The following is a 23306-nucleotide window of genomic DNA, read 5'->3' as shown; positions in this document are numbered from 1 at the left end:
CTGCTAAGCTGCACCAGTTCAAACCTGGCTGATGCATGTCCTATTTTTGGTCTTAATTAAAGAAAATTCTGTCTGTGTCTTTTTCTCAGTTGGAATTTTAGATTTCTTTTTTCCTGTGGAAGGAAAGGGGTAGGGGGGCAAAGTGCCTGTTCTCCTTCATGGAATTATGAAAACACTGGGAACAGCGGATAAATATTTCTAGGTGTGGTGAGATTTGTGAGGAAAGGTAATCTTTTTTTGGTCAGACAGTTTAGGGGGTTAGAGAGACAGATAAATTTTTGTCCCTGTAGGAGTTTGCCCCTTTGGAAACTGAGGCAGAGGGAGGAGGATGCTAGCCATTGGCAAGCAGAGGGGTGTCTTCCAGTGACTGCTGCTGACCAAGAAACATGTGGCGTGAGGCAAGATGTTGGCAAGCATGTTCACCCTGCGGGTCCCCAGCAAGTGTATGACCCTCATCTCCTGGTCAGTGGTAATAACAGCCAAGAGGAGATATTTGAGATCCCCTGACCATGAAGGGGCTTTTTGGGAAAAGTCCCGAGCACTTGGAGGAGATGATGGTACGCAGGGTGACAGTAGAGCAGGTACTGTAAAAGATACAAGAGATTAAGTTCCCTATTTAAGGCAATTTATAAGTAGTGGAGTTCAGGAGCCTGCTTTGCTGCTGGAGAGACCACGTATGAAGCCATGGTCTGACCTGGATGCCAACTGTGGGTCGGCACTGGGCTGGAGAGCCCTTCTCTGCTCCTGGCTGAGAGGGTGTCCCTGCCTGGTGTTGAGCACTCCGGTGGCGCTCAGTAAACAAGTGTCTTAAACCAAGCAGCTTGAGGGAGTGTTTGGCTTCAGTACAAAAGAATATCCTTCTGCTAACAGAAACCATCTCCTGTAGTGTTTTGCATCTTTGTTGGGGTCACCCAAGCAGTAAAGTCGACTCAAACTTCACCTAACGGTGTAGATGGTGGCACCACGCGCAGCCTTTACTGCATGGGGCTGGTGGATGGGAGCCTTCTCTAACGCTCCTGCTGCTAAAACTGCTGGGGCAAGACTCCTTAAAGTCCACCTCTGCGATGGAGCGTAACCTTCCCCCATCTCCTCCTTTTCTTCTGCAGCATTGATGCCAGCCGCCAGGTGTTAGTTGATAAAGGTATGACGAATAGGGGAACTAATTAAAGAAGAAGGGGATGTTCCAGATATTTGTTAAGTGGAAAGGGGAGATGCCACGGCAGCCCTGCCCTCAGATGGGCTGTCACGTACCTGACTTCGTGCATTGTGGCCACTGTCTATTCACAAAACCACTTGTGTGTGTTTTTGCAGCAGTGGGTGCACTGAAGACGGCTTTATAAACAATCTCATACCTAATGGAAAAACGAAAAAATGAACTGTAATGCATAAAAGTACGAAGCCAGGAAAAACTGGAATTTATCAGCCAGTTTCGATGTCTCCCCCTGCTTTTCAAGTCACAAGTCTTGAGGTTTTTAGTCTCCTTCCAGGAAATGAGCGAGATTCATAGCCCAGAAAGGGCTTAGTCATTTCTGTCAGAGAGAAATACTTGTTTTTAGTTTATTGTTTTGGACATAGGAAGGGATTCAGGTGCAAGAAAGAACAAAAGGATTTATTTAATGTTTAAAACAGACTGTGTTTGGCTCAGCTCTGTGTAACTCAGAGTGTTTTGGCTGGAGAATCGGCGTGCGATGCAAAACAACGTCCTGATAGTCCTTATCTTTTACAGCACCGCCTGCCTTGCAGTAGCTGACCCTGTATGAATCAGCCAGCAGTGCGTCTTTCAAATCTTAGGAATTGTTGGTTATGTGTCTTGATGGAAGATAGTATTTTATACCATTTAGATATGCATATGTTGAAGAAGCCTTGTGTTTTCATTTTTTCCTTATTTTCTTCCTGTTTGCTACTGAATGCAGTTGAATTAATTGCTTTTTCACAAACATGGGGTTTTTTTTTAATTTCTTGATGGTTTTCTTTTTGTCATTGTTTTTTTTTGTTTGTTTTTTCCCCACATTTTGCCACATTTGAAATCTTCCTCAAGGGAAGGGGAAAAGAAGGTGAAAAGTATGGGAAGATGCCATTTGTTCTGTCACAGTGAAAAGCTCTGAGAGGAGGTAGTGTATGAGAACTGAAACTGGAAATTTTTCTTAAGAAAAAAATGCTAAAACCCAGTTGTTTCAGAACTTTACCTTTTTTTTAGTGCAAATCTTTTCTTTTTAGGCAGCTCTGTTTAAAAAGCTTATTATCAGTCATCGTGTCTTTTTGGTTTTTTTGCTTTGATATTGCTGATCTTGGAATAGAACAGAATTTGGGTGGAAGGTGGCCTGGTCCTACCCTCCACTTGGAGCAGGGCTAGCTTCAAAGTTGGATCAGGTTGCTCAGGGTCAGGTTTTGAGCACCTCCAAGGACGGACAGTTTGTAACGTCTCTGGGTGACCTGTCCCAGTGTTTGACCATCCTCGTGGTGAAAAATACTTTCCTTGTATTGAAAGAACATCTTTACCTTTCCATTTGTCCTTCCAACTTTACAATTTGTATTTCAGATTTTAGTATCATGAAGCTATTAGTAATTGCTTTATGTCGTCAGGTTCTGCTCGTGCCTGGGCAAGCCAGGTGGAGAGTAGCCCAGCAAACACGTAACGTACAGAGGTGAAGGATGGGGAGGAATATCAGTGCTGTTTCTAACTAGGTGCATCAGGGGTGAAAACAGCCAGTGGAGCTGCCGGGTGGTTCTGCTATCATGTGCATTCAAGCTAGCTGTGAACAAATTTCGCGTAAAGTTAGATGAAGGTTGTTAGGTTGGGCAGATAAAAATTAGTTACTAGAATATTTGTGGTGAGATAATAGAAGTTATTATTTTAGATGGTGTTTTAAGACTACAAAGATTAATTACTGTTTATTAGTTATTTTTAAAACTAGGTTCTTTTGTAGCAGACCTATTCATACTGCATTGTTTTTAAGATTGGGCCGCCAGAAGAGTAACTTTATTTGCCGCAGTGCTGGAGCAGAGAGAAGGCTATCCCTCGTTAGGGAAGGCTTACTAAGGCGTCCCTTTTTGCTGAGCGGGAAACTCCTAATCTTATCTTGCCCAGAGCAAGTTTATCTGGCTTTTTTTACAGTGTTACAATATACATTGAAACCCAGTGGCCCCAGGCCAAAGTTTTAATCAGAGGATGGAGTTCAGAGTAAAGTTTGCCTTTTTATTTCTGTGTTTTTAATCTGACAGTTGGGGTGTGGTTAGTATCTAATCGGATGCTTAGTGTGCTTAATACTGGTTGATATATTTGCATGTGTTTTAATTAAGATGGACTTACGTGCTGGCTGCTTGTTAACTCTATATAGAAAAAATGGTCTAATTGGAAACATCCAAAGAACCCACTTTGATGTCTAAAGTGGGACTTTAGCAGAATTTAAGTACTCCAGACCAAGGAACAATTCTGAAAGCTCATTTTTTAGTGAACATTTTAACCTGGAAATGCATAATGTTTGTTCAGGGGCTATGTTTTGGACCACAGCATTTCCTGGGCATCTAAACTCAGACTCCGCGTTGTACATATAAACATGCCAGAAAAGGGAGTGCTGGTGCCTGGCGTCCAGCTGTGCTCTGCTAGGTCCAGACTGGTGGCATAGCCTTGAGTCTGGTGAAGTCCTTGCGGGGGAGACTCTCTGAAGTACAGAAATTGCACTAGGGCCAGTGCAAAGCACAGATGACGTTATCAATCTCTATTAAGAAACACAGCTAGGGAAAGGGAAGATGCTGGCACACATTTTGTACTGTGTCTGAATGGTTAGGACATTCTCTGAGTAAGTGAGACATCCGGGCTCCCGGCATCATTTTTCACATCTGATGACAGTATAATGAGAAATGCATCCATGTCCAAACAGCAGAGACTTCTCCCAGCTGATCGTTGCATTGCAGTCAGTCTGCTGCTTTCTTGGTCTTCTGCCCTGCATGCCTTGGATTTCCTTCTGTACCGTGACCCATTTTCAATTACTCTGCAACGGAGGGGACAGGGCGTGCTCCCACCAGATGGGTGATCAGAGGAACTTCGAAGATGTGTGTGGGTTCAAATCCCATCTGGCTGAGGAGGAAGTTGAACTGAGGTCTTTCATTTTTGAAGTGGCACATCAGCCATCGTTTCCACTATCTCTGGACAGGTTTTGGGAAGCTTGAGCCCTGCTCATTTAAATGTTCCTCCATAGAAGAAGGTCTCAGATCCAGGCAGACCAAGGTGTTTGATGAGTAGTGCTTGGCTGGGCTTCGAAGCTGTGGGTTGGAGTCAGATCCTCATGCCTCTGTGTTCCCTGTGGGCTGACTTTAGCCAGGCACTCACTTACTGTGTGGGTTTTCATAGAATCATTAAGGTTGGAAAAGACCTCTAAGATCATCGAGTCCAACCATCAGCTCAACACCACCATGCCCACTAAACCATCATGCTCTTGTGAGACCCCACCTGGACTACTGCATCTAGCTCTGGGGTTCCCAGCACAAGAAAGACATGGATCTGTTGGAGCAGTCACAAAAATGATCAGAGGGCTCGAACACCTCTCCTATGAGCCTGGAGAAGAGGAGACTCTGGGGAGACTTATTGCAGCCTTTCAATGTATAAAGGGGGCTTATAAGAAAGATGGAGAAAGACTTTTTACCAGGGTCTGTAGCAACAGAACAAGGGGCAATGGTTTTAAACTGAAAGAGGGTATATTTAGATTGGATATAAGGAAGACATTTTTTATGATGAAGGTGGTGGGAGACTGGAAGAGGTTGCCCAGAGAAATTGTGGATGTCCCATTACTGGAAGTGTTCAAAGTCAGGTTGGACGGGGCTTTGGGCAAGGTGATCTGGTGAAAGATGTTCCTGCCCACGGCAGGGGGGTTGGACTAGGTGATCTTTAAAGGTCCCTTCCGACCCAAGCCATTCTATGGTTCCAAATCGCTGTTTAGCAAAGCAATTCTGCAAATGCTTGAGTTGGACTCAGTGGACTTAAAGGTTGTGTGTACTTGAAAACTGTGAAACATATATGCCATCTCGCTTAATAGATATGTAAACACTGTAATTCATACCATTAATGATTAATGATGGTATCTAAAATGTAAAAATGATCATTGTCTTCAAAGACTGAAATTACAAATATTTTGCAGACCTTTGAGGAAAAACCCCCATAGTTCACTACTTTCCTCTGTGGCCTAGGATCCTGCAGCAGATCCTGTGTCCAGCTGGACATGTTTTTGCCTAAAATCTGAAATGGGGAGACCAAGAAACGATTTTATTGCTCAAAACCTGGGGAGAGAATAAGTGTTGCATGGGCAGGCTAATGCACCAGATCATGTGTTGGCTAGCCACGAGTAAGAGGGAGGTTTGAAAAGGAATTTTTTGAAAAATAATGACATGACATTTTATACGTGTGTTCTAGAAATACTTAGGTACATGTTGTATATATGTTTAGTTATATTCTGGTTTAAAGAATCCCCCCTGAATCTTGTTAATGTGTCTGTTTCCGTTAGAACTGCAGTGAAGTAAAGATTTCAGATGCTACATGCAGGTTTGCTGGCTGTTACAGTGCTAGACTCTGTGTCCTGAAGCTCACTTTTAATCTGATGTCTGGAATTTGTTTCATTTATTGAAGGAAGTTTCACTTGGTTTTCTGGGATTTGACTCTGGAAGTTTTGATTCCACTTGAAACGGAAAGGTAGGAAGTCTTGGATGGGTTGCTATCGAATATTCAGAGCCAAAGCTGATCAGCAGTGGAGATCCTGCAGTAATTTTCCCTGTGGAGCAGTAGAGCAAGTTCCTTAGGCTCCTTGCCATTCTGGCTTCATGAGATGGGGAGATTTTTTTTTTTTTTTTTTTTTTTAAATATTATAAAACTTCAAGTCCAATATTTTCAAAGGAGGCTAATGATTTTGACCCCCAGCTCTGGAGGACATTCCAAAAGGTCCAGCTTTGCAGAAGGCAACTCTCCGGTTAAGATGTCTGGAGAGGGTATACTCAGCTGAGACATGACAGCAACCTTCAATTATGAAAGGAACCTGCAAAGGCAAAGGAATGAAGTGTTTTTCATGCCCTTTTCAGATGGCACAAGAAGCAGCAGGCTTATACTGAGAATGAGTGAGCTAGGTTAGGCATTTTGAATCTTTATAACTGTGAGGGTAAAGTTATCCCTTATGTAGATTGCCTATGGAGGTTATGAAAACCTCTCGTTGTTGGGAGGTTTTTAGAACAGATGAGACAAACATCTGCCAGGAGTGATTTAGGTTGAGCTGATCCTGCCTTAAAGAGTGGACTAGAGACCTCTTGAGGACTCTTCAAGGTTTTTTTCTTTTTTTGATGATTCTATAAAATAAATATTCCTGTCACTTTCAGAGGGAGTATTTAAACTGAATAGGAGTCAGCTGTGAGCCACTGTATTTGCATGTAACTACATGGTACCTTTACTCAATGCGTAAGTGTTTCTGAAAAACGTGTTTATTAGCTTTTTGGCGACATAACTGCTCTCTGTGCTGGGGGATTGCTTTCCATCAGACAGTTTTATCTTGTAAATATTGGTGCAGAGAGGAAATTTGACAGCAATTTGCTGTTGATTTTAACTATATTATTTACACAAATGTGTGCATGTATCTACATATGCTTCAGGAGCTTCACCTTTCCTTTGCCACTGGAGCGTATAATTCTCAGTAACATGTTCTGAACTGATTGGGTAACAGGGAGGAAGAAGTCCATTGAATCAGTATGATAAATGTCAATGGAATTTCGTAGATCACTGGAAACCTGATAGATTTCAGCCAGTTGTTCTGAGAGCTGTAGAGTAACTGCCCTTAAATATTTGACCCTTATGAAAGTACCCTTATATTTCACTTCATACCAAAATACCAGTGTAAGGAACAGGTTGAGTGGCACCTGAGCTTAATTTTATTTATTGCCTTTAAATGGCTTTGTCTTTGAGAATGTAGACAGATAAACCCTTTTTTGAATAAAGGCTGGGGAAGGGCTTGAGGGGAGAATAAGCATCTAGTGATTAAGTAGTCGTTGTGTACTCTTTTATTTTAAGCTTCATCCTGTTGAGCTTGATGGTTATGTGCTAAAAAGTGGAGAGGAAGTATTGGCAGGTGAGGTCACCTTTCTGAAAAGAGAGACACAAGAATTATCCTGTATATTTACTCACATGTGTGTTAGCTTATGGCTCGCTGTGCTGCTAAGAATCTCCTACTGTGCTGATAAGCAGCCTGCTTTGAAAAATCACACCCTTTTTTTTTCTTTTTTTTTTTAGTTTAGATACTTGGCCATGCTGCCAGATGTTTTGTGTTGCTGAGGCAATGCAAAGCAGCTGGAAAATTGCCTCTTAACTATCTTCTGCGGTATATTGGGGCATCTCTTGTTGCTAACGCAATACTATATACAAAGAAAGAAATACTGTTATCTAATTCAAACTGTTTTCTTTGATTGCTGAAATTGTATAGTACTTGGATATCCTAGTTTAGCTCCACAGATGCAATTAAGTTGGTTTCAGTGAACGACGGATTCTGCCAAAGTACTTTTGTAGGTCTGAACCTGAGCTGTGATATTTCTGCAGACTATAACAAGTTTGTTTTGATGCTTCCTAGCAAATAAAATGCTGGGTTTTGTTACTGATGATTTTGCTTGTTTTCTGTGTTTTCTCAGAGGTTAGACATAAAGAAACTCTTCTCCACCTTGTGATGAAATTGGGCTTGGTTAAGCTTTCCCAGTTCTTAGCAGCCCAGCCTGGAGGGTCATCAGCATTAGCATTACCTAATGAGGACGGAGCAACACCATTAGATTTGGCTTTACAAAATGGGCACTTCAAACTTGTTGAGGTCTTCACAAAGTGAGTATAACAGTTTGCTGCTTTTTCTGAAAAACTCCTATCAGTTAAGGGATGTGGGGAGTACTGTTTTTCTGAAAGGAGTTTCCTATTTTGAGTTGGTTTCTGTTGCTTTTTGCCATTATTACCATTTTAAGTGATAAACTGGTGTTTACAATTAAAGGAAGTTTATGATGTGTGTCCTTCGTTACATTTGCAAGTCAATTAATAGTGAATTAAGTGACAGAGGACCAGCTGCACCATCAGGTACCTCTCCCAGCACTATCGCAGCTGGATCCTGACACATTAGCAACAAATAAAGACATCCCTTAAAATATATACAGAGAAATATTTAGATACAAACAGAATCATAAGACCTGACTTTCACAAAACCTAGCAGACTTTGTGACCCCTGTAAAGCTCAGGTTTGAATGAATAAGAGAGAGTCAGCAGCAAAGCCAGTGCTGCAGCTATGACTTTGTTTTTGCCGGAGAGCTGCCACACTGACAAATGACTTAAAGAACAAGTGCTTTCTGGTACGTTTCAGCTGTCTGGAGCTTCCTCTGTACGGACCTGAGGAGCTGCGTGATGTCTGTGTGTGTCTGCGTGCGTCTTGGGGTACCAAATGTGCAGCATCAGATGCCCCTTCTCACTGTTGGCTTTTCTTTGCAAATAAAAATATGCAAGAATTGTGTTACATTTTTTATTTTGGTATGTGGCTCTTTCGGTCTGGCTCCAGGCAGCGTATAGTTTATGTGAGACTTACCTGTACTTCAGTTTGAAAAAAAAATACTTACAACACTGGTACAGTACATTATGTTATCAATGTCTCATTTGTTTGTAATGTCCAAACAATGCTGTATTCCCTTGAGATACTTTCTGTTTTTCACTGTCGTGGGATAACAAACCTGCTAGCTGCCAGTCGTGTCCTGCTGCTATGTATGGCAACATTAACAGGAAAAGGTACTATTGCTAATTTACAGCAGTAAGGAGAAATAGGTATTGTCATGGCTTGCTCTTTTTGTCTTATTTTACTAGTGAGTAACCATCTAGAGCTGACATTGTTCTTTCCCCGCCGATGGCTACAAGTAGCTGCGTGTTCTTAGGTCTGAATGGAATCATTGGTAAGTATTTGTTTGCCCAGCTGTGTTTTCGGTGGATGTTTCAGATTTTCTGCCTCCGGTTTTTGCAGCGGGTGCGTTGGGATCCGGACGGGCCGTGCCGAAGGCGAGCAGGAAGCTCGCTGCGGTTGTGTTTTCATTCTACCTGTGCGCAGAGCATCTGCTTTGGTTTAAAGAGCATGTCGTTCCAGTTTCCAGGGCAGTCACTCGCTTGACATTTCACGAGCAGAGATCAGCGAGGGTGCTTGCGTGCAGTTTGTTCATTCATCAGGAGCCCTGACGCTGACGTTTAGCCACACTGCACAGCACTTGCTGGAGTCGGACATTAAGCTCTTCAGAAAATACTTCTGGGACAGACCTCTTCTTTACCAGGTAGGTACCTATCTAGCTAAGGGCATTGTCACAGATTTTCGTCAATAATTTCCAGCTACAGACTCTTCAAGCTGGATTTGTTTTTCTTGAGTAGCCTTTTAGTTTAAGCTGCCTGTGTCACTAACGGCCAGTGTGCTTGCAGGATTTCTGGGCTTCTACTTTCTGTAAGTGTAGCACATTGTACGTGTGAAGCTCGAGGATAAGAGATGTTGAGAACTTTGTCAAAGCCTCCTTTACCTTCCAGGTTGTTTTTGAATCATTCTGGACTCTGCAGTGAATATCTTCCCCTGAAATCTCTGTGTCTTTAATTGCATTGCCATTGTATTCACGTTGGTACTTCAAAATATTTAATTTAGTTCCATTCTTTTGTCTAGTAGTGTAATGCTTGGGAGCCTTTATCAAGAGCCAACCCCTGTCTATTATTTACAGCAGAAATAGTACAGACTTTTGCTATAGAATTTAGTTATAGTGTAGTGGGTCTTATTTTACTCTGAGGGGTCTGGAGCACTGCTGTGATATTTTTCAGGACATCTCTCAATTTCAGTACAGTAAGGAGGAGAACACTTAAAAGGACAAGTTCTTTAATGGCAATGCAGGTGCTCACTTACGTTTTTAAATTGAGACTGCGTGACTACATAAAACTAGTGAACTCAAAACACACTAAAAATAGGCTTTTCTCTTTTTCTGATCGTAAAATTCAGCTTTTCTTTTCCATGCTTCACTTCATGTTTCCTTATTTGTGTGCTGATTTTCCTTGCGTTGTCTTTATTGCATTCTGCATGTTTTTTTTTTAACTTAGAATGTGATCCACATGTTATGTTTAACACAAAAAACTTAAGGTGTGATGTATTGTATAGTCTTTATGTATGATCTCGTGTAACTGCACTGCCAACATTCTGATTTGTTCCAATACAAAGAAATTATTCTGTGTTTGTAGCTTGCAGAATACCTACAATTTGTGTGTGGTTTTTCCATGGAAACAATAGTAAACCCAATAGCAAAACCAAGATGTAATGAAGAATGCATTGTTATTTATGTCATTGGCTTTTTCTTGCACTCATCAAATCCTTGTTCTTTCAGTCTTTGAAATGGAAAAAGAAAGTGTGGTATGTTAGATGTTTGCATGGCTGTCAGAGACAAACACTCTTAAAGGCTGCAAAATTCTGCACTTGGTATTTTCAGGAAAAAGCCTACTACCTTTCACTTGTGGGTTTCCCTTTTGCTCATTCCTCTAGTTGCAGCAGTCTAGATCCTCCGTTGCGCGGACCTTATTTCCCCCCTGCCCAGCATCAGTTTTGCCCTACTTTCAATAAAGGAGAAATAAGCCAGAATAATTGGGAGGATCACATGGTTTAGTTCATTTCCTATACACCAGATACCATCCTGAAGTGTATGTGGGGGGATGATTGAACTGTCATGTTTAGACTATGTATTAATTCCAAAAGGTAAGGTAAAATTAGTTTTCTTTCTGTTGCAAACAAGGGCTTGCAGCCCGTAGGTGGATCCAAAGCATAAGGTGGGCATTAGAGATTTCACGATACATTTTAAAGTATTTTAAAATAGAGGTAGAATTTATTGCTGTGCTGGAGTATTCAGCTCATCTACAGCAGACTAAGACTGTACATGTAGTTTATTGTATCTTGAGACTGCATAAATGACCACATTGCTATTTTAGGCGTGGGTCAGAAAGACATGGACTAAAGAGACGGAGCTTGTCTCAGTTATGGTGGCATGCAGCGTTGGATTTGTGCGTGTGAAATGGATGACTTAGGGAGCAGCACAAGCTATTTTTGCATTTATTCATGCAAGAAAATCCCAGTCTTTCTCAAGTATGTTCTTCAGCCCCTGGCCTGTGGGTTCTTTTAGTCCCTCGACTATTCCTTGCAAGTCTAAAAGAGTAGCGGAAAAGTTAAAACAAACAAGCTGTCGGTAAGCTAGAGTCACCATACGGGAGCCATGCCTTCACTGGAAACCTGCAGGGGCTCTTGCAGTTCAGAAAGTGTAAACCACAGGTTTTGTGGCTGTGCTAGGCAATACAGAGGAGAGATTTCTGAAGGTGGTGAGGAATTACCTGAACTCTGTGCAACCCCCTGGGGCAGAAATCATTGTGGTGGTAGCAGCGCCCGTCAGTGAAGCCGCGTGGTTCGTCGTGCACCTCCAGCAGAGGTGATCCGTTTGGCAGTCTCAGTTGCTGGAGGCAGCACAGCCAGTGCAGGGGAGAGGAAAAGAGATCCGGGGCGTAATGGACGCGTGTGAAATGGTGTCAGGGTAATAAAAAAAAAAAGAAAGGCCAAACCAGGATAATCGTCCAAAACGATTAAGATGATTTATGATAATTTAAGTAATTTTGTTGCCTGGTGGTGGACATATTTAGTAGTTTTCCAAGGAGGAGTTGACTTATTTCTGCCTGGCTAGGTGTGGGAGTAGGAAAGCGTCTCACACACCAACAGGTGAGCAGGCAAAAATGCAACTAGCTCTACCGAGGTGGGGGACATAGCTAGCTTGACAGCTGCGTGGCTTTCAAATCAGTTTATCTTCAATATTCAGCCCAGAGTCATCCCTGACTTTTTTTTCTTATTCAGTTTACCATGCCTTTTCTCTGTTTGCTGCTCCGGTAGATGGCAAATACATAGGCCACGTAACTAGAGGGAAAGACTAGAAGCAAACAGAGTTGTAGATGAAACTATTCAAAAGGAGGCATTTGCTCTTCCACCCTGCTTTGCTTATAATCTTTGAAGGTAATGGGACTGGATCTTAGCCCCCTCTTCCTTTTGAGCAGGAGTGATACAGTCAGTGTGTGTATCTGAGCGGGGGATCAGCCTGGCCAGGGACCACGGATGCAGGGAGGGAGCCGCTCCTGCCTTCCAGGCTGGGTTTACCATGTGGTCAGTCCTGGTTTAGGCTCTTTGTGTTGCCTGTCCATCAAAATTGCTTGCTTTATAGGGATGCTTTCAAGGTTAACTAGACTTCTGAACAGAGCCGTTGTGCAAAGCTGCTGTGCTGCTTTTCTCATAGAGAAGGAGGTCATAAACATTAAAGTACAAATGTTAAATCTGATCCTTTAGATCCCTTGTGTGTTGTAAGCAGGAGGTAATTTCTCTCTGTAGTTGAAAATATTTTATTGTTTTCCCTCTTGAGGAATTGCTATTGGTTTCCTCTGGAGGGTAATCGATAAAATACTCTGTGGAATCCTCATCAGTCATTTTAATATTGCTTATAACATATTTGTATGGTAGTCTTTGATACTGTTTTTCAGTTTTCAGATGAATGTCTTGGGCATCAAATACAGTTACTGTCATTTTGATTTTTTTTTTTATAGAGTATTAATTCAAACCCAGTTGAGACAGTGGAAGGTCCAAAAATGCTCTGCAGTACAACAAGCTCTGTAGAAGGTACTGTTTTTTGTTCCATAATGTTGCAGTCTTTAAAAGCTCTGGAAAGTTGGCACAGATTCATACACTATTTATTTATTCAGGAAGATCACATGTTTCATATGACATTAGAGACCTGTAAGCAGACAACAGTGGAATACGCAAGTCATACACTACGAGAGTTGTGTTAATCGTGATACTCCCTACAGAGCATTGGTTTTCCAATGTCAGCCTGAAATTGTTCACAAAATACTATGGCATTCATAATGACTGGAAAAGCCTTAATTAATTTTATTGTAAGAGCCAGAAAAATGTCAGAAGGTTCCAGGAGAGGGCAGTGTTTAACTGAATGAATGCTCCAGCCTGCAAATTCCAGTAAAGCCAAATAACTCAAGTTAATAAAGATAGGAGCAGAGTAACGTTTTGTATGAATAGTTTTGGGATCCAGCCCAGACTTCTTAATGTGGCAAAACTCCCATGTGTTTCAATTAGACATTCAATATTTTGGTGAGCGGTTTACTTCTGTAAGGATTGTGGGACTGTGCTTGCTGATGAGAACGCTCTTTCATTACCAAAATACATCCCTGTGTACCTCGGAGCAAACATCTCTTAGAGCTGAAAAGAAAATCACAAAAAAAGGTCATTCTTCAGCGTCAGAAGTATGACAATTTGGGCATTTATGTATGATTGTTAGGAATTGAAAGTTTTCATCCGTTGGCCATTTGCTTATGTGGCTGGCGCTGTGTATTTGGATGAAGCAACAAGCTGAAAACGGTGAGCTCTGCAGGAGGCTCGGTCTTGCTCGGTGGCTGTGCTGAAGGCAGCCCTACTGAGGGCAGCAGAAATGTGAGCACCTGCATAAACTGCCGACAGAATCAGGACCAGACTGAGGGAAAGGAATGGGACTGCAGTTCCAGGTGGCATCAGCTAGTAACTTTAAGTGAATGGATAAAATGGGGACAGTTGTGTAGCTCGTGTTTAAATGTAGGCTGCCGTTGTTAGTGCTGGAAAAGGAGTTTTATACCCAACTTCTCCAGCAGCATTCAGGCAACAAGTGTTCTGACATTAGAAGGTAAATTTGCAGAGAAATGATAAGCAGTTGTTAGCAGTTGCAAACTATGCATCTGTTATTGTAAGTGTAAGCAGCAATTTACCATACAAGGTTTGTGAATGACTTTGGTGACACAGTGTGCAAATGCATTGACTCTAGGTATTCCTCTGAGTGCCGTGGTCTTTATGCTGCTCCTTGGGGATGGACAGTGAATGGCTTGGATTGGTAGCACTATATGTAGCAGTAGCTTGGGCAATACAACTTTTAGGTAATGATGACTTTGATATTTTTCACTAAAAGCAGTTTTAATTCAGGCTGACTTGGGACAAGCAGATAACGAACATCAGTGGATATTAATTGCCCAGAGAGAGAATCACCAGTTCAGGACATCTAGTCTCATTTTGGGTTCTGGTTGTAAAGCTTCTCGTCCTCTCTTTACTCCAAAGATATTTGGCATAGATATTGGCATAGGCATACCTGCCTACTTGTGTTTTCAGTGGAAGCTATATACTTTTGTGCCTTTATGCATCAGAGTTACTTTGTGCCTGTTTTTTTTTAAAAAAAAACTCATTTCAGTTCAACAGTAAGAAAAGTATGCCACATTTTGGTAGGATCCAGGACCTATACAAACAAATCGTAGTAATCACGCTTGCAGTTATCTACTTGTAGGCATGAAGAGCCTGTATTGTTTGTACACTGATGGGCAGCAAAGTTTTTTAATCTTCTTGGGTTTTGATACTGTCATCGGCTACCATACTTCTATAAACGAGACTTTTTTTTTTTTGGCCTTTTTTGCTAACCAAATCCAGATACTCAAAAATCATGAATGATTATTACTGGTGACTAGTAGCCTGTCTTACACCCTCCATTTGCCAGCATTCAGGAGACCAAAACAACTTTTTTCAAGATTGAGTTAAAATTGTTGCTGCTAGAAGCAGAAATGATATGAAACGATTGACAGAGTACTTTTTACTACATTCTCAATTGCGTTCAGTGAACTCCTTTATGAAGTGGCTGCTAAGCTCAGGACATTAATTTAGTGCATTCATGTAATGAAAGTATCCCCCTCAGATTTTGAAACTGCTGCCATTCCAATAAGTAGGAACTACTCACTTCTGGATGGGCCTAAAGTCAAGATCAACAGACCTTTAAAACACAATGCTATCAGAAGCCCTGAGCTATTATTGAGTAGAGGTTGCTATAGCAGTACATTGCTTCTTGTGAAATGCAACCATACGAAAGCAGTGGGTCAGTGTAAGGTGATGCTACTACCTTAACAGTGAATCTCCCATAGCAACTTAATTAAATTCAAATGCATGGAGTGATACATTATCCAGTGAGGATGCAGAACAAAAGGTGAAATAGATGGTATTTTGGCTAATTCAGTAGTTTGTGCTTTTTTCTGTTTTCTGACTTTGAAATTCCATGCCCGTGAGTTGACTGAATACTGTTATCTGCAGAATAAGCCATTTGCTTCTACAGAATATTAGGTATAGAGCAAACAGCTTTTTATTTCTGAGAATTGTGAAACTGAATAATAATAATGCCAATTGCGTGGCAATACTGTAAAAAAAATCTTCCCGCTGAAGCTTTTAAGGTAAGTTTCTGCAGTTACAGAAGAAATCGTCGGTTCCTTCTACCCGAAAGGTGATGCCTGGGATGCTTTGCTTGACATTACTAGTGATTTTGTGCTCTGTGATTGCACTCTGTTAGAATGTAAGGGGAGGTATGTATGTGACTGCTGCAGAAGGTTAATTAAAGAAGGTGGATTACTTAAAAATTAATGGTCGAGATACTGATCAGCACGGACCCTGCCCATGAGTCCTGACTCCTGCCAGCGTCCAGGGACACTGCTGAGGTCGGGGACAACAGGCGCACTGGTTGCAGTGGGCCCATAATTGTGTCCCAGAACTTCACCTCACAGAGACCTGCAGGTTAGGTGTGGTCATTGTTGCTGAAGATTGTGCAGTTTAGATAATAGGCAGCTGTCTTTGAATTGTTTTACCAAGGATATACTGATACAGCTCTTTTTTTTTTTTTTAAAAACTTGAGTATAGACTTTGTGCAATGCCAAGAAAGGACAGAGGTCCCAAAACCCCACATTCCTCAAGGTAGTCCCCCAAACCACCCTCTACTGGCTACTGAGTCATACTTAGTTTACTACTATTTGCTGGAGCTGGGGAATGGAGAGGGATTTGTGTGTCTGAGAGTAGATGTGAACCTTGAGTTGAAAGATTCAGTATAAAATGAAACATTTACCAACATAACTCTGGCTGTATAATTATTATTATTTAGAATGTATTTTCTAAGTAATAATGTTCCTGGAAGCCTGGGTGATGCTGGTGTTCATTTGCATTCCTGTAGCCAGATTACTCCTCTTTGCTGTTTCACAGTAGTCCTTGAGGCTGCATTTGGGCAAAACTTGCAAAGTGTGGTCCTTGTTTTGCATGTGCTGTGTCCTTCCCCGCAGCCCTGGGAAGAAACCATAAAAAAAAAAAGAGTGACAGAAATGATGTTACTTTTTACTTTTTGGGGTGAAAATGCAAGGTCTAATTTCAGAAAATGAACGAAACCCCTGCCGAAGAAAAGCAGAGCCCAGCTGCTCTGCAGAGTTGGTGTGAGGCACGGCACTAGAACTGTTGATTTTCTGAGCATGTAGGGGTTAATCAGCAGCTGGCTAACAAATCGCCGTGCTTGCCTAGCCTGAACGTAACTGTGACAATAACATAGCACTTGTTGTGCATCCAGCTCGCATGCTGCCCACGGGAACGCCGCTGTGGGGAGATGCATGGGCTGCCCATGTCCATTGTTCTGGCTCGCCTGCCTGTTTGCCTGCTCCTTGTGTCCCCCCTCCTATTCAAAAAAGGAGAGAGACCAGCAGCAGAAACCAAAGCAGATCCAAACTGAATTTGCTTGTTATTAAAAGCAGGAATCTTTGCTTTTACAGGTCCTGTGAACTTGGCATCTGATGATTTGTCCGAGGATGATACGAAGGTACAGATTTCTCCTTACAGAAATAGCTAAGCTTCATTTAGGTTGAGAAGCAGCAACTTCTGCTTGGCTATCTGAGCACCTCCCAGAACTAACAAATAAATAAGGTCACTAATGCCTGCCAGACAACATTTCCTGCCCATTCCTATGCTGCAGGAATAGTTACATGTGTAGATGATTATTATTTGAAGGAACCTGTTGTGTGGTTGTGGGCCGGAAAGCTGTGTTGGAGAAGCAAGCTCTGCTTTTGGACCAGAAAGCTCTTGTGTTTATGGTGAACCTTAGTGCCTTCAGGGAGTTTGCAGCTCAGCTGCCAGTCTGGGGAGAGCACAGCCTGTCTCGCACAAGCTTCATCCTTGAGACGGCACGATTCATTACATCTGAGGAGCTGGTCTCTGAGAGAGACCTTGTGGGTAACTGTGAGTCCTTAACTGGATTTAACTCGAAAAATGCTTGATGTAACAACTATGGCAGTTCTCATTGTCTTCTACGTGGAGGTATCTAACAGCTTTTGGGGGGGGACCAATATTTGTGAGAAGTCCCATTATGGTTAGTCAGTTGTATTTGATCTCTAGTCTTATATTCTGCTTTTTATTTATTTGTATCTGTTTACATAACCAGAAAATCTTTGTCTCAGTGTTTTTGTATCACCTTTTAATGCAGGAGCTTGATTATTGGCTCAACTGGGTACGAAGCTAAAACAATGATTTAGGTTGAGCGAAACAAAGTCTGGTAAAATCTGGCAAATCTGGTAAAGGTGATATCTTCTCAATAGCCAATGACTATTGATTTTTTTAAATAACATGTGAATTTATTGGAAAGTTGTTGGACTGACACTTTTGTTAGGTCGTTATTATGAAAATGATGACCACTTTAGGTTTTTTTTTTTTAATTGCCAGTTGTACAGAAGATTGACCATTTGTTTGGAATTCAGGTGTTGCTATTGTAATCTATGTCATCTCAGAATTACATCTCTGCAGCATGCATGCATTTTGGAGTCTATGTTGAAAATGTATGTTGGGGCAGAGTGTTGCATCTCACAAGTCTTGCTGGGGGGAAAAGGTTCTGTCTATTCAGAAGTCCTATTGACTGTCTCTTGTTTTGATCTAGCAGAAAGGCCGTAGTTGACTCTGTAGAGAACGAACTGACCTATGATATTTCTACAGGTGTGAACAGCTCAGGCATTAGAGAAGGAGACATCTTAGAAATATATTGCTGTTTCCTCCAAAACACTGTATATTGGTCAGCCAGGGCACAGTTAAACTTTGTAAGAGAAGAGCAGACTGAAAACTGGAGTTTGCATGGAAAGTGAGATATGATTTGGTTTCTTCTTTGATTATGTTTGGGAGTGGCATGCCGTATCTGGTGCATTTCTTAAAATGGCTAAAATGAAGTGACTGCTGCTTGATAGTGTTTGAACTGAATTCTGAAAGCTTATAGCACAGCTTGCAACTAAGCACAAATGCAACTATTTGTCTTCAAAGATACAGCTCAAGTTTTCTGTTTCTAGCCTTTCCGAGACTCTGTGATTCCGTCTAAAGAAGATGAAGATCATGTCCTGTTGGGCAGAGGTAAGAAATAATTAATCATTTTGACTTCCCAAAAGCTGTTGATATATAGTGTGGTGGCAAATACACACAAGGCAGTTTCTTTAAAAGCATGTAGAAGTGTTTAGATACCACAGCGGTGAGTTGTGGGACTGGTAGGAGAATATAGCCAGTTGCACCAGACAGTACATTTAGAGACTGAAACTCAAATGGAAAGGTGAGTATTTTCAAGTTTGGGGAAAGCTCCAAGAACCATGTGCAAACATGGGCTCATGCAAAGCACAGCAAGGTGGAAAAAGACAATGAGTAACTAAGCTCTGCCAGTGGGAGCTGCTGTGCCAGGCAGAGAGCGCCAGGCTGGCATCACTTGCCTGCGGTCCAGGGATGAGCTCAGAAAGAGCAGCCCAGATGGTGGCATTCAGACAGCCCATACACAAACTTTGGTGAAGAGTTGTTCTGTGTGCGTGGAAAGGGAGGGGATATATGTGCATGAATGGGGTCGGTATATGTTAGAGGGAAGTGAGCTGACGTAAACTCAGAGGCACAGTTGTACGATAAGAAGCTGGCAGATCATTTTGATAATCTCTCGTTGAAATCATCATCAAGTTATTTATTTTTCTAGTCATTGTTATGCCAAATGCCTGTACTTTAATCATGTTTGTCTTACTCTCCCATCCAAGGAATACGGGAGCTGCATAAGGGAATTGAGAGTAGTAGCAAAAATATTTGTATCCACAGTTATCCTGACTTCAGTGCTTTTGAGCATAGGACAGCGTAGCAGTCCTTGCCTTGCAACAAAATGCAGTGGACGTACATGAGAAATTAGTGCCTATATGATCAAATCTGTTTTGTCAAGCAAGACCAAAGTATTGGACTGTATCTCCGCGTAGGAGGGTGTGGAGCCGTTGGGGAGTGATTATGGTTTGCTAATCAAAAGCCACATCTGCTCCAGTCTCTGCTCCAGGTATACCATCTGGAGGGAACATAAGATAGCTTAAAAGCTGACAGAGTGGAAGTTCTCCACCCTGAAATTACTGCTGATACTTCTTTTTCTTACCCCTGAAATGCCTTTTCCTTCTAAGGCATCATTTGCACAGCGCTGCTTGTGACAGCTGGAACAGGAGCCAGGCCTCTGGCTTCAGACCAGCTCAGTCTCCTCTCTGATGCTTGGATGGGCAGCTGCAGCAAATCCTGAGTCCTCTGCAGGGAACAAGCAAGCGACTTTGGCCGTGGTTCATACTGTTAGTTAGGAGTGGTAGAGTGTAGATTCTTAGAGGAGCTTTTGGGTAAGAAAAAATGGTGAATTTGCATACAACTTGGAACAAGATTTAGGTGTTCACAATTTGATTTAAATATATTTTCTTAGGCTTCTTATGTATGTATAAAGTAAAATTATAAATATGGATATAAATTTGTAAATATACATGTATCTGTACATATACAGGTGTATATAAATATCTTTTGTCCTGAGCACAGGCTCAGCTTATATTAAACTAAGAAAAATTCCCTGTTGTACCTCTTATCTGAAAAAGAACTCTTCCCTAAATTCTGGTTACCTTGTAGTACATTTAAGAAGTTGACTTGTTTGTGGAGAAGCTGCAGCGAAATCGGTTCTGCTTGTTTTAGAAGTAAGTCACCGTAACTGAGAATTTGGTTGCCTTATGTAAGGACTGGAGTATGGACTCGCTGCCGGCTGCACTGTGGCCTCTCCTTGCCCATCTCCCAGTTTGCGTACTCAAGTTGGCTGAAACGGTCATAATGCAGGCATCCGATGGGATTTTGCCATTGACCTCAGCGGGACCTGGAGGGCTTCCAGTCAGCACCGTGTCTGAGATCTGATGGGGCTGAAGTTCAGGCTGGGGGGGTGAGTGGGCTATCGGGTATGCAATAAAAGGTGGAAGTGGGGAGGGATGAAGAAGGATGGAAGTAGAGTTTGGTGACAACCAGAAATTTGTAAGTTGACTTAAGCTGGTTTTATTGGTTTATTTGAATGTAAAAATCGATATATGTTCTAACCTGACTCATGTAACCATATTGCTAATTATTGTAGTTTTATTACCCTGGATTGTTTTAAACTGCTTTTTGAAAAGTTGTTTGCCTGGCAACGTTGTTAAATGGCGATGTTTTTGGCAGGAAGAGCACACAGTGGGGGATAAGGAGAGAAATGGAAATGGTTGTCAGTGGGGGAGAGGAAGAGGGAAAACAGCTAAGGGGGTTGAATGAAGAAGAATGAATAGAAATGAGCAAACTCTGGAATCTCACTAGGAAGTTGGATGCGTAAATCAAAGAGGACTTCTAAGAGTGAGAATGTGAGTGCTCTTCGAATGGGTACAAATTCCCCCACTTCCGCTTCTTACTTCTTTTTCCACACGGTTCTTTCTTTTAAAAACCTGTACCAAAAATCAGTCTCATTGTGGAATAGTTTGGATTGGAAGGGAGCTTTAAAGATGCAGTGGCTCCTGGAAGGGCTCTGCTGTTCCTGCTCTCTGTTTTCTTCCCCAGCCTGCCCTTTCAAGCACGTTGACCATTCTGGCTCTTTCCCCACTCCCAACGAAGTTTTGGGAGTATCTTTGCAGGGGTGCTTGCAACAGTTGGTAGGATGCTGAAAGGGTACCGACTCTCTTTGCTCCCTGTCTTCTTCATCTTTGGGTTGGGACCTGGCTGCCTTAGGCACCATTTGAGTCTTGTAGTTCAATTTTGAGAATTGTAGTTCAATTTTTTGCGCAAGAGGCTTCTTGTCCTCCAGGGTTGGAGAGCCCCTGAGGTCTCCCCGCTGTGAGTGTCAGGGTGGAGATGGGCCAATAAGAAGCCACTTGAACTACAGACGATGGTTTTTGGGTTTGCCATATTCAAGAATTGAAGGAATCGAAGTAAACTGTGGATCACAACAGGATGCTAGACCAGGCTCAACAGGGTGACTCCTGAGTTCAGTGCTAGTCACACCTGCCAGTCGTCTTCCCCCTCTCTCTGTCTCACCTGGAAATTGTTAGAGATCTGTTTTGTGTTTACAAGAGGGAAAAAAAAAGACTTTTTTTTTTTTCATTGAAAGAAACACGCTGGAAAGATTGAGAGACAAAAACAATATCCGGCTGGGGAGGGCGAATGAAAGAAACAAAATGCAAAGCAACAAAAAAGGATTTTTTTTTTTTCCTTTCAATATTAAGCATATGTATTATTGCCAGGCATTGTCATCCTCAGAGTCAGCAACCCTGTACGTTTTGGGGAGAGAGTCTAGGAGGTGACAGCTGAATGCTGTTACTGTTGGGCATGTGACAGTGTTAGCTGGGCATGTGTTTTTAAACATTTATAATTCCTTCCTGTTTTGCATAGCTGGCTTGGAAAGGCAGCCATTTATAAAGCTGCAAAAGTTACTTTTTTCCAATAAGAAAAATCTAATCCCCAGTTTTTCTTGCAAGGAAATAGAGCTTTTTTTTTTTTTTCTTCCCTAAACTTCAGGAAGGCAGGATGATGTTAATTTTTCAAAATATTTTCCCTCCTCTCCTAGTTACAGTGCCAATGACTTAGTGGTGTCTGTCTAATCTATTCTGTTTGCTCTGCCAGTGGTGAAAAAATTCTGCAAGCCACGTTTTGCACTTTGAGAGATAAAAATACTGATGCCAGATTTTTGGCAGTTTGCTGTATGTGACCAGGCAGCTACGAAACATTTTTAGTAGAGTCTGCCCTTTGATTTTCATGGTTCCACAGAAATCCCAGTTTAACCACAGATCAGTTTAAGGAACAGAACATAATTATCATCTTCTCTGTATAAACCAGTAGGGCTGCACTGTAATCTGCAGAAAAATCTGGTTTCAGTGTTGCTGTTTTGTTCTTTTTTAATTAGATTTCGTTAGCGTGGTTGGTAAGACTTAAAAAGGTGGGGTTTTTTAAGACAGAAAAAAACTTGGTCCTGCTGCATTTGCACAGTTTTGTTAGGTCTGTAAAATGATTAGTTTTTCTACTTACTGCAATCACATCTTTCATTGCTTTTTTTGGTGTTTGTTTGCTTTTGGTTTTTGGTGGGCAGAATGTTTGCATTTGGAAGTGTTTTGAGTCAAGTGTGCCTGTTTTGATATTGGAACTACAGGAAATAATTTTATGGTTATTGATAGATAAAAGTGAAAATTACATGTTAAGTGTTGCCTGTTTGAGACAGTTACAAGAGTCCTGTGATTAGGGCTGCTTGTGGTAATTTTTGTCTTTTCCTGGCATCTTTCAATCCTGTCTTTCCCTTATGTATGCTTTGAGAGAGGTTGAGTGGACGAGCCGTAGCATCTCTAGTCCAGAACCTGCAGACATTTGCTTCAGTTTCTCTCCTTAATGAATTTACAGTAGGACCTTGGGCAAGTCACTTATTTTTTCTGTGTGTCTCAGTTTTTCACCTGAAACAAAGACTACAATAGAGAGTGAGGTGAGAAAGAGGCACTGCAATACTTAGATGATTGGAGATGTGCAAATACTCAGACTGGTTGTGCTGAAGAAGTTCTGGAAGGTCGGTTTGTGATAAAGGAGGCTTTTTTGAAAACTCATGTTTGGTTGAAAAGTAGGTGGTCTGAAAATTGCAGAGAAAAATAATAGCTGAAGAAAACTGCAGGGTTATTGCTGCAGCTAGTGACTGTGGCAATTGCACTCGGCCCTTTTTTGCTGCACCTTTCAGAGATCTTTATGTTGCTGCTTCTACTTTTGCAAAACCTTTGCATGGTTCTTTGCACGTTGCAGAAGAGAGGCTTAACTTGGGGCTGATCTGTCAGAGTCCTGCCAGAAACAACCTTTAAACAGCATTTAAACGTGTCAGTAGTTCATTGCAGTAGATAAAACATATTCTCATTTGTTTGGAGTGTCTATAAACAGCTAAATACTGAAGATTGCAGAATAGTAGAGAGCTACAGAAGATGTGGGAAGTAAAATCTTCCTGGGATGTGAGCCTGAACTGAGCTTAACTAAAAAGCCATGGAGAAATCTGCAAGAAGCAGCATTAGGCACTGAAACAAGCTTGTTCTTGTTTCTTGGAGTTTCCTCCACTCTTGATTTTCTGAGACAGTA

At 41.7% G+C, this 23306-nt stretch overlaps 1 protein-coding gene across 1 annotated transcript in view; it reads left to right on the top strand.

The window, feature by feature from the left end:
* The window catches only part of ARHGEF28 (Rho guanine nucleotide exchange factor (GEF) 28), a gene marked incomplete at its 3' end in the record, with an annotated part of 81375 nt that overhangs the window by 7550 nt on the left and 50519 nt on the right, over positions 1-23306 (top strand). Inside the window, exons 4-8 of the mRNA XM_009586011.1 lie at positions 7654-7837; positions 9126-9306; positions 12626-12698; positions 16676-16722; positions 18230-18290. Of these exons, the coding sequence (XP_009584306.1) occupies positions 7654-7837; positions 9126-9306; positions 12626-12698; positions 16676-16722; positions 18230-18290 (546 nt within the window). The remainder of the gene's footprint in view (positions 1-7653; positions 7838-9125; positions 9307-12625; positions 12699-16675; positions 16723-18229; positions 18291-23306) is intronic.

The sequence above is a fragment of the Fulmarus glacialis genome, unplaced genomic scaffold, assembly GCF_000690835.1.
Source record: "Fulmarus glacialis isolate BGI_N327 unplaced genomic scaffold, ASM69083v1 scaffold15619, whole genome shotgun sequence".
Taxonomy (NCBI): Eukaryota; Metazoa; Chordata; class Aves; order Procellariiformes; family Procellariidae; genus Fulmarus; species Fulmarus glacialis.
Note: the sequence above shows the minus strand (reverse complement) of the source record. Positions and strands in the feature narration are given on the sequence as shown.